The sequence below is a fragment of the Microtus ochrogaster genome, chromosome 10, assembly GCF_000317375.1.
Source record: "Microtus ochrogaster isolate Prairie Vole_2 chromosome 10, MicOch1.0, whole genome shotgun sequence".
Taxonomy (NCBI): domain Eukaryota; kingdom Metazoa; phylum Chordata; class Mammalia; order Rodentia; family Cricetidae; genus Microtus; species Microtus ochrogaster.
Window position 1 is genome coordinate 21,055,820 of NC_022016.1, and position 11,468 is coordinate 21,067,287.

General features: G+C 50.1%; 1 protein-coding gene, 1 non-coding gene and 1 pseudogene across 5 annotated transcripts in view; 1 reads left to right on the top strand and 2 right to left on the bottom strand.

The window, feature by feature from the left end:
• The window catches only part of Ttc39b (tetratricopeptide repeat domain 39B), a 208,840-nt gene that overhangs the window by 127,060 nt on the left and 70,312 nt on the right, over window positions 1-11,468 (bottom strand). For 2 of the 4 annotated variants that reach the window (XM_026781906.1, XM_013348266.2), the window contains exon 1: window positions 11,322-11,458. The exons of the other annotated variants lie outside the window; for them this stretch is intronic. In XM_026781906.1, the coding sequence (XP_026637707.1) occupies window positions 11,322-11,363 (42 nt within the window). In that variant the 5' untranslated portion in view covers window positions 11,364-11,458. Of the gene's footprint in view, window positions 1-11,321; window positions 11,459-11,468 lie in introns of those variants that run through there. 4 annotated transcript variants of the gene reach the window in all.
• On the bottom strand, window positions 3-810 carry LOC101985529 (annotated as a pseudogene).
• Window positions 2,090-2,208, top strand: LOC113456658. The gene has a single exon (XR_003377420.1). It is a non-coding gene; the product is annotated as a 5S ribosomal RNA (ribosomal RNA).

Below are 11,468 nucleotides of genomic sequence, written 5' to 3' on the forward strand. Positions count from 1 at the left end.
TCTTCAGTAGGGAACTGCTGGATGGGTACTGAGGGCGCCTGCACACCTCAGACCAGTCAGCCACGTGGCCTCTGGCTGAGCAGCAGTGAACTCAGGAGCTGGTGCGGTCCATTCGCCCTGAAAATCCTCCTTGGTCACGGCCTTCTCAGCAGCAGCCTGTTCTTCCTTCTCAGTCTCCTCTGGGTCTCTGTAGAAGTAAAGATCAGGCATAACGTCCCATGGGTGCTCACCGGAGATAGTGCCACGCATGCGGAGTACTTCCTGAGCCAGCATCCACCACATCAGGCCTGCTGAGTGAGCTCCCTTGTTCCACGGGATGGCGATGTCCGCGCAGAGGTGAGTCTGTGTTACACAGGGCAATGGTGGGCAGGCTCATGTAAGACGCCTCTGTGAGGGGCTGGTGGTCAGCCCTGGGATCGGTCACCACTAGAAGCCATGGCTCCCTGAAGGCTGCCTGGATCTGGTTAGTGAAGGTCCCTGGGGTGAACCGGCCAGCAATCGGAGTTGCTCCCGTGGCGGCAGCAAACTTCAGCACGGCTTGCTGCCCAGTGTTCCTGGAGGAGATGACGCTGACATCAGCAGGGTTCTCAATGACAACAAGAGCCAGAGCTGCACGCAACAGCTTCTCCCAGGTCCTCTCCAGATTGACAATGTGGATGCTGTCGCTTTTCCTTTTGTAGATGTACGGCTCCATCTGAAAGTGGAGGTTGGTGCCACCTAAGTGGGTGCCTGTAGTGAGGAATTTGAGGACATCCTCCTCCTTCATCTGCAGGACATCAAGGGCTCCGGACATTGTGTAAGTTTCCCTTTAAGTTATGTCGGGAATCAAGACCCGTCCCAGGGCAGCGCGGAGAGGCGACATCCAGTTTTCTAAACAGGCCAGAGCTTAGAAGTCTGACTGTTGGTGCTTCCTTCCAAGTGAAACCTAAACCTGCTGGCTAAGCCGCAGCTGCCTCGGAATGAACGGAATTAGGGGTGAATGTCATCCACATCACCTATATATGTCATCTTGCAAACAGAACACATTTCTACCGTCGTGGGCAGCGGTAACTCACGAAGCCCTCAAGCCTCCTGCTGACGTCACAGTATCTGTGCCTGCCCAACCGGAGCCAAACGCACCAGGAACTCCAGTCTGCTTTGTTTTCTGCACACAGAACAGGTGCTCAGTTTCAATACACCTGGGGCTTTTCATTTTCTAATCATTTTAAGTGTTAAAAATAAACTAAGAAGAAAGGGGGATACAGAAAAGCTGAGTGGAATTGAGGAGATAGTTACACAACTCTAAATTTACTAAGACAAAAGTCCCTGAACAAAAGGTACGAGCTACAGCTCACTGGCCCAGCACATTTGAGAGATCAGATTAGATTCCTAGCACCACGCGGAGGGGGCGAAGAAGTAAACTTTATGATGTGTAAATCACAGCTCAATAAAGCCAGGTGGTCGGCTGTTTGCTTGCTTGTGTGATTGTTCTTGAGACAAGGTCTCATGTAACCCAAGCTGTCTTTCCTTAACCTGTCTATGTAGCTAGTGATGGCTGTGAACTCCAAATCCCATCCCCCACAAAATGTCTACACAGCTGAGGATGGCTGTGAACTCCGAATCCCATCCCCCACAAAATGTCTACACAACTGAGGATGGCTGTGAACTCCGAATCCTGTCTCCCTTTGCCAGGCTCTTTCATCACGCAACAGACAAGTCCAACCAGGAGGGACGGTCTCTTTCCTGGCAGAGGACACACCCTGCCACTGGAACTATAGAACCACTTTTTCTAAGGGGAAGAAAGGCCACAGTTCCTGCTGAACCCCAGGACACATCCCATCATGGTTGGATGATGCCACAATAAATGGGCCAAAGGGAGGCTGCTAAAAGCTGGGGGGCCAGCAGAGAAAACTGTGGGTGTGCTAGCGCCTGCAGGGAGCCACAGACTTGATTAGCCTGCATGGGAACTGCAGAGGGAACAGGCTGGAGTAGGCAGGACCAGCCTTGGGGCATGAGACAAGGAGCAATAAGCACACTGGAACGCTGATGCCCACATGAGCAACCCAAGCACCTAGGACTCACCCCAGACCTAGTAAGAATCACTGGTGAGGTCTACAGCCATACCACCCTGAACGCGCCCGATCTCGTCTGATCTCGGAAGCTAAGCAGGGTCAGGCCTGGTTAGTACTTGGATGGGAGACCGCCTGGGAATACCGGGTGCTGGAGGCTTAAAAAAAAAAAGAATCACTGGTGAAAGCCAGGCAGTATTGGCACATGCCTTTAATCTCAGCATTTGGGAGTTTGAGGCCAATCTGGTCTACAAAGTGAATTCCAGGACAGCTAAGACGGTTGCACAAAGAAACCCTGTCTCAAAAGAAAAAAAAAACCCACTGATGTGAAAACTCAGGAATCCCCACTTTCCAGCAAGGAGACTTTTGTGCACACTCAAGTGTGGGGACCACTGAGCCACCGTGATAAAATGATCATACTTTACCTCAAAAGCAATGAGAAGCCCAGACAATTTTAAGAAGCAAGGTAAGAATGGACTTGAATTTTAGGCATACAGTCTAGCTTGGTACATTGCTTTGGGGCAGAGCAAGGATGCAGAATGCCCTCCAGTGCCCAAGAGTCCTTACACATCACTCCCTTTACCCTTTAGCCTCTTATACTATAACTACACAGATGAAGATGGTCCTCCAGAGTGGGCACATTGGGCTTTCTGGTATTATTTTGTTTGTTTTTCGAGACAGGGTTTCCTTGTGTAGCCCAGCCCTGGCTGTCCTGGAACTAGCTCTGTAGACCACGCCGGCCTCCATTTACTGTATTCTTTACTGCAAATGTCTTGAAACGTGGGGTCTTCAGAGAGTGATGACAACATGAGGGTGTGGGGGTCTGAATGAGCGCGGCCCCACAGACTCGTGTCTGAGTGCTTGGTCCCCAGTTAGTGGAGATATTTGGGAAGAATTAGGAGGTGTGTTCTTATTGGAGGAAATCTATCATGGAGGATGGGCTTTGAGGTTTCAAAAGCCCATGCCAGGCCCAGTATCTCTCTCTCCCTCTCTCTCTCTACTGCCAACAAATCAGGGTATAACCCTCCCCACTACTGCTCCAGTGCAGAGCCTGTCCACTTCCCACTGTGATGATCATGGACTAATTCTCTAAAAATATAAGCAAACCCCAATTATGCTGTCTTTCAGAAGTTGCCTTGGTTGTGGTTTCTCTTTCCAGCAATGGATCACTAAGACAAGGACAAAAGCCTCATGAATGGGTTAATATTGATTACTATAGGTGAGGGTTGCTCACTGGCAGTAACGGGCTAGTAACTATCTGGATATGGCCTTGCACATATGAGGCCCTGAGTTCAATCCTATGCGCTGCTATTAAAAAATATGGGGATACAGGTTACTGGTTCACATGAGTTCACTCTCTCCATGATATGCTCCTTCCCTACATGATGCTATTGGTCATGTTAACACAGCAAGCATCCATCCCAGACTTGAATCTCAGACTCTCTAGAACTGTAAGAACCAAATCTCTGCTCTCTAGGGGGTGGTTACCATCTCAGTAACAGCGGAAACAGTAACCACACAGAAACAAGCCTTTTCTAAATCCTCGCCCCTTAAAAAGGCACTGCATGAAAACCCTGTAACAACACTGACGTCCAGCAACTGAAAGAGGGGCTATACAACGCAACATCCAGAGCAAGCAGAGTTACCCACCTTCCACCTATAGGAAGAGCATCGCACTTCCCCTGCAGACACACGCTGACACTGGTCAGTGGTGGACAGAGCTAGAACAGGGTTCGCTCTTCTCCCTTAGAAAGGCATAAGGATGGTAGATCTGCACCATTTTCTCACCCGGAGTCCTGGGAATCACCCTAATAGGAAACTGCATTAACCAAGGGAACCTCCAGTGGGGTCTGCGGCTCCTGCAGGGTCTGGAAGAAGAAAGTCTAACTATTGCTCTTGATGACAGCGCCAGGAGCCAGCGTTTGCGCCAGCACTGGTCATGCCCGGTGCTACAGCTCTGCCTGACCTTACACCTTCGCAGCTAGGAGGCATCCTTAAGATGGAGAAACCGGGAGATTAAGCGCCTTACCCAAGGCTGTACAAGCAGAGGTTCAAACCCACTTCCACGCTACTCTAGGTCTGCACACACCACCTGACAGGCTGTGTCGGACTAGTTTTTCCTAGGTTCTGAAATCTAAGTAATTAGGAAGTAAGCAAACTTAATCATGGGCTCTACAACATCTATAAATAAACTACATTTCTAGAAACCACCCAGGACTAGGTGCTACCACACGACCTTTAACCCAGCTGCTCAAGTGTGGTGCAAAAGTGGCCACCGGCAGCATCTAAACAAATGGCCATGGCTGCTGTCCCAAAAAATGTTACTTACAAAAGTAGGTGACATCTGCGTTACAAAAGTAGGCACGGGGTTCTCAGGCCCCTGGCCTAGTGGAAGGGACACTGAATTCAGAATTAACCTGCACTGCCTTCAACAGTTGTGCGACCCGGTACCAATCGCTTCCTGTCCAGAGAGGCCTCTGGAGTAGCGGGGACTGCAGACTTGTGCCCCTATGGGGAGAACACCTCCACCCTCCTGGGCAGTCTTCAAGGGTTTCTGTTTCCAAACACGAAGCAGCAATGACTGCCCCTCCTTTACTTTCACTTTCTGTTCTCCACCCCATCTCCTGGAAAGGAGAGCAGGAACAGGGTGCTCCTGACTACAACCTGACTACAACCTGCCTACAACCTGACTACAACCTGCCTACAACCTGCCTACAACCTGACTACAACCTGCCTACAACCTGCCTACAACCTGCCTACAACCTGCCGGGGCTGAGCAAGGAAGGACCCAGGCAGGGTCAGGCTCGTCTGAGGAAGTAGGCAGGTTATGTGTGTTTCATCACCCGAGTCTCAATCTCTCGGACAGAGCCAGCATGAGTCCCTGCGGCAGGGGCAGCAGGGCCAGCCGAGGTTTGTCCCTTCCTCCCACTCAGTCTCAAGCCACTGAGCACACAGGAAACTACGCTCAGGTTCCCATATCGCAGGCATATGAGGCTGACCTGGAAAGAACGAGAGCCCCGGAGGAGGAAGATGGTGAGGCCTGATTGCAAAGCCCTTTCTCAGAAGCCCAGGGATCACTTGGTACAAAGCAGTCCACCAGGTGCTCATCAACCGTGCTCTAGTGCTGGCTTCTGAGGGCGTGGGCAGCAGCTGGGTTCTGGGCCTGGCTTTCCCATCAGACCTCCAGTGCATTACTGAACTTCCTGACACTCTCCGTTCTCGAAAGGTGAAACCATCAGACTCCACAGAACACTGCTACAATGCCAGCTTGCTCTTTCCTTCCACTTCTAAGGTATGGCCACCACTGCTCTTTCCTTAGGGATTGTATAAAGTGTCTTCAGCAATGTTTTGGTACAGGAAAACACATACTGCAATAATGCTGGAGATGGCTGGCAATATCTACAGGAGTACTGACTCAAACTTTAAAAGTCCCATATAGCTGGGTGGTGGTGGCAGCACACACCCTTAATCCCAACACTTGGGAGGCAGAGACAGGCAAATCTGAGATCAAAGTCATCCTGGTCTATAGCGCAAGTTCAGGACAGCCAGGGCTACACAGAGAAACCTTGTCTTAAAAACAAAATAAACAAGAAAGAAAGAGAGGGAGGGAGGGTGAGAGGGAGGGAGGGAGAGAGGGAAAAGGGGGAGAAGGAAAGAAGGGAGGAAGGAAGGGGAAGGAAGGAAGGAAGGAAGGAAGGAAGGAAGGAAGGAAGGAAGGAAGGAAGACAAAAAAGCCCCATCCATATACAACCACCTCCCCCAAAAAAAGTAGAAAGAAAAAACAATCCTCAGATACAGAAAGAACCACACATCTCCCCACTGGAGGTGGGGAGAAGTGGGGAGGGTAAGCTAAACTAGCTAAACTCTAAACTAGCTCAAGGCCTATCCTATCAGAACCTGGCCAAATACAGCCCCAGTGCCCTCCGCCACAGCCGCACCACCTAGAGTCTCGCATCCACCACAGCTCTCCTCTGGCTCTCAGCTCCCGCATGGCTACTGAAATTCCACCTCTGAAGCCCTGTTCAAGCCCTCTGGATGAGGTGTCAAAACTGGAAAGAATTCACAGACACAAGCGTTTCAAACAGCTTGCTGCCCTTAAGGATCGGGCCCACAGGATTAAAGGGTGGGTTCTAAGTCGCTGCCCTTAGACAGGGTCTCAGTCTGGAACCCACGCCTTGACCTCCCTTCCCTCTGGGGGCAGGACCACCAAATCCTGGCTACAGATAACCTTCCTTCGTCTTGTAATGAGAACTTTGACCTTCTCCCAGAGAGGTCGGTCCACTGTGTCCCCAGTCCAGGCTGGTGTCCCTCCCCTGTGGTTCTCAGCTCCGCCATACTCGCCCCACCCCCAGAGCCCCACCTAGAGAGAAAGAGCTTTCACAGCCCTAGCCCATCCCACCCAAGACAGAGGGCACCATCTCTTAGTTACTGGAAGAACCAGCTAACAATGTATCATTTACTGAAATACTTTTAAATAAATATGTAGGCCCATACAAGTGTCAGCATAATAGCCAAGGTACTGGTCACAAGAAAGAGCCCCTTCAGAGTGGTGTGATGACCTCACCAACTTGGCTGTCTGACCATCATGGTGCAGAGATCCAGAGCTTTAGGAGGAAACCCAGACTCACTGGGCCCAGGATGGAAAATGAGTTGACAATGGGGGCGGGGAGGCATGCTTTCCCCTCTTGCTCCTCCCTGCCTAAGCCTCACAGGCCTGGCAGCAAAATGCGGAACTGTCCATAGACTTCCAGAAGGAAACGAGGAGTCACGTGGATTCCCGCTGAAGACCATTAGCAACAGACACATGGGCAGAGTCTAACTGAGCAGGCAGAAGCCACCTGGAAGAACTGACACCTGCCCACAGGAGCACAACTGTGCTACCAACTTGAAAGAAGGGAAGTGGGTACCCAAGTCTGTGGAGGGCCGGGGACACCAGGGAAAGTTCTGTTGAGGAAACAGAATCCCCAAAGACGGTCAACACCCAGCATCTCCCCACAAGGGCAGCTTGTTAACCTGAGCTGGACTGAAGGTAACTGATGCTGTTTTCCATCCACTCATCTGCCTTAAGGGTTATAAACAACCTTATCATAAGCCCAGGATCCCCAGATGCTGCCCCCTTTGCTGTCCATGCTCCCCACCCATAGGAATGGGAATGAATCCTCCTGCTTACCTCCCACCACCTCCACCCAACCCGAGCTTGCACAGAAACCAGAATTACCACTGCATGCTCCTTCTCCCACACCTCTGCCCCAAGCCAAGTCCTCCTCCTTGCTCTCCTTGATCAGGCCCTGCAATAACCTCCCTACTCCAACCCCACACCTCTGTTCTCAGGCTTCATCCCAACCCGCGTGACCTGGTGAAACAGCCTCCTGCTCCTCCGCCACCAACCCCACAATCTGAACTTCCTGAGGATGGAGAGAAAGACAGGAAAGTATGGAGCCATGGGAAAGAAAGGGAGTCTTCACTTCAGAATGTGGCCCACGTCTGTCGCTGGCTGAGAACGAGAACTTCTCACAGTTAGCACTAGCTCAGGCCTTTCTCCTTCCAAGGCTGTACACTTGCCATTTTCTAAATCTCCAAGACAGGGTTTTCTAGATCAGATCAAATGTTAAAAATCCCTGGGGTTAAAAATCAGGCCGTGAGCTGGGCGAGGTGGAGCATGCCTTTAATCCCAGCACTCAGGAGGCAGAGGCAGGCAGATCTCTGGGAGTTCGAGGACAGCCTGGTCTACAAGAGCTAGTTCCAGGACAGAACTCCAAAGCTACAGAGAAACCCTGTCTTGAAAAACAAAAAAACAACAAAACCTCAGGCCATGAAGGCAGGCTGGAAGCCCATGGCTGTTGTTCCAGCTACTTAAGAGGCTGAGACAAGGGGATTGCTAAGGCCAAAGAGGTTAAGACTAATCTGAGGTACATAGTGAGACCCACACACATTAGGAACAGGCCATGAAAACCCTCCATAAGCCATTTCTTCCCATGATTCAGTGTTTCTCAACTTTTTTTTTTCATGATCACTTCCCTAAGTAGCCCTTTTAGATGTCTTCCTAGTTGTATCTTCCCATACAGTTTTAATAAAATTCTCTGTATGTAGTGTGGTAGAGAACATGTATGGCTTAATTTTGTTACTCAGTAATAGGCTCAAAAAATGACTAATTAAAACTGCAAACATAGGAAAAATAAAACTGTAAACATTAAATCCAAAATTTAAAGCTATTAATAGCCTAATAATTGTATTTATTGACTAACTTTTAATTTAAAATGCAATTTATCAAATTATTCATATATATATATATATACACACACACACAAATTGTTCATTTCCAGTAAGTGTGTAATGATAGAAATGTAACTACATGTCTCTTTGTAGAATCTAAAAATGTCATTTTAAAAATCAATTCTCACAGCTGGAGAGATGGCTCAGCAGTTAAGAGCACTGACTGCTCTTCCAGAGGACCCAGGTTCAATTCCCAGCACCCACATGACAGCTCACAGCAGTCTGTAACTCCAGTTTCAAGGGATCTCATACCTTCATGCCAATGCAGATAAATAAAGTTAAATAAACTAAAAAAGAAATCCATTTTCAAGCCAGACGGTGGTGGCAAAGCAGTTGGGAGGTAGAGGCAGGTGGATCTCTGTAAGGCCAATCTGGTCTACAAATCAAGTTCCAAGTCAGCCAAAGCTGTTACACAGAGAAACCCTGTCTCAGGAAAAAGAAAAAAAAAAAGAAAAGAAAAGAAAACAGTTTTCAAAAACAAAATCCACCCAAGGGATACTGTAAATTTCCCCACCACTATTGTCTCCTTGGCTACTTAGGAAGAAAAAGGATTCCCATAGCGTTCGCCATCAAAACCCCCTCCACATAACAAAACTAGACATTCAGATATCTACAGTCCTAACATCTCAAGACCAGGAAACTGACTAAGGACTAGTCAGTCAAGGTCACCAGAGCCGGACAAGGCCCCTTCTGTCTTAGGCTCAGCAGTTTCTCCCAATCAGCACTAGCTTGGCACCTGTGATAATCAGGTGTTTGCCATGTCAATGGACAAATGACCATGGGCACATTAATGCCCAAACACATGCACAGAAATGAGACAAAGAGCTTAGTGCCCTCTGAGCCACACGGCACTGTCCCCTCTCCTTCCCAAGGGTACGGACCCCTAGATAAGCTGCTTCGTTCTACACACTCGGTGAAGCAGAAGGGCAGCCGTGTACACTCGGGGTGGGTTCTTTAGTCCACTTACAATCAGGGCCTTTTTACCAGTATCTCAAGAATCCCTCCTACAACACCCTAACACAGGCCGGCTTACCCACCCTAAACGGGGCTCTTCCATACAGGACGTACCCCCCATCTGCTCTGCCTAGACAACTAAAACTGAACCTTCTCCTTCTGAGGAACCAAATTTAAGCACAGGGTCAATACTCCGTAAAGAGTGGATAAATTTATGCCAACATACCTCTACACATACATACCTGTACACATCCATGAGGAGTTAAGGAAGATTTGACATGAACAGAGTTTCTTTGTGCCTTGTTCATCACCTAAGACTAATACCTAGTATGAAATAGGAACTTAATAGTCAATCAATGATATGGCAAAACCTCAGGCCTGATCAAAGCATGTCTTTCCTACAGTCACGCATTCACTCAACAAACATGTATTCAAGTCTTTGTACCAGGCTGCTCTGAAACCTAACTTCCACAGGAGCTGAAGCCCTATCCACCAGCCATCTCCTCTCCATTCCTGAGTCGTCTGGCTTTGTTTTTTTAATTGGCAGCTGACACCAAGTGCCCTTTGTCTCAATTATGCCAAGACAGTCCCAGTTAACACGTACTGCACTTCCCCAAAAGTGGGCAGGGGTCAGAAATACCGCTCCACAGCTATGAGAGGTTCTGAGCCTGGTTTGTTTGTTTGTTTGTTTTTCCTTTACTGGGGAAGAAAAAACCACATGCTAGTGATGAGGGTATAATCCAGGCTGGCCTGAACTCACCATGTAGTCTTGGGTAGCTTTGAACTTGTGATTCTCCTGCCTTGGCCCTCTGAGTGCTGAGATTACAGGTTTTTAACACTGGGCTCGGGACTGTCCCTTCATTTTCAATACAATTAAACTGATTAGGGAGGGGGAAGCAGCTGGAGACAGGCCTGGTATAAGCAATTGAGACCACACTAAAGAGACTGACAATGCCAAGGGCATGAATATTTAATGTACACAAGAGGGAGCCATAGAAACTTCTAAGGAAGTGATAGATGGTCAGAGTACCGTAAAGCTGTTATTACCTCGATTACAGAAAAGATCTAGGACTGTAAAATTAAAAACGTCAGGCAAGCAACAGGTCATACCAAAAATACAGCCTAAAGATATAAATAAGTCGTCACAGAAGAAAATAGTACCAAATATGCTATCTCACTGTTTGCCTTGTGTGTAGTTAGAAGGTCCTGCAACACATCCATGTCCTAGACAAGCGCTAGTTCCTTGGCGTGTGGTCTTAAGCCCTCACTGAACGCAGGTCATAAGGGAGCTTTGGATCGCCGCCTTAAACGTCAATAACACAGAGATCTGCGCTTCGGTTTCTGACCAGTTCTTACTAAGGCCAACATTTAAAGCACGACATTTATTCGTTGCCCGGATCTCCGGGCAGTAAAGACAGAACCCTAACTCGCCTCCTCCAGATCATCCCCGCTTACTGCATCATTTGAAACCAAAGCTTTCTCAGGCCACGACTTGTAAAAATTCAACTCAGGTAAAATGGCAGCAGCGGCGGCAGGAGCCTGACCCTCAACTCTTGAGAGCGCGCTCCCCGCAGCCGCAGAGTGCAGAAGGAAGCGCTCGAATCAACAGGTCGGGCGCCCCCGCCCGAGAGCGTTCAGACCCCGGGGTTGCGCGGGGACGCGGCGGGTCACTTCGGTAGCCCAGGCAGGCGAGGCCGCTGGTTCTGGACCAGAAGGGACGTTTCCCGGCCTCCGGGGTGAGCCTCGAGACTGAGGCTCCGGCCCTCGGCCCCGGGGTGATCAGGCAGCCCTGCGCCGCCCGCCCGGCGGACACCCCGCGGAACTTCCACGGAAGACGACAGTCGGGTTCAGAACAGCCCGGCAAAATACCCACAAGGTCCAGGAAGGCTCGGGCCGGCTCCGGGTTGCGCTGCCCGGCCCCGCGGGACGCTCCCAGGCGTGAAGGGCAGCCTGCCCACCCTCCCTGCCAGCCTGGGACCCCGCGGGTCTCCCCATCCCTCCCACGCCCCCCGCGCCCGGACCGGCCCCCTCTGCCTGTCCTCGCACCTCATCGGCGTCCAGTTCCACTCGGCTGCCCACGAGCGCCATGTTCCCCTCAGCTGCGGCCGCTCACCCACAGGGAACTCAGAACCGGCTCTGTTCTCGGCTCGGGGTTCAGCCCAGCGCGGATGGAAGCGGAACCGGGCGACCCAG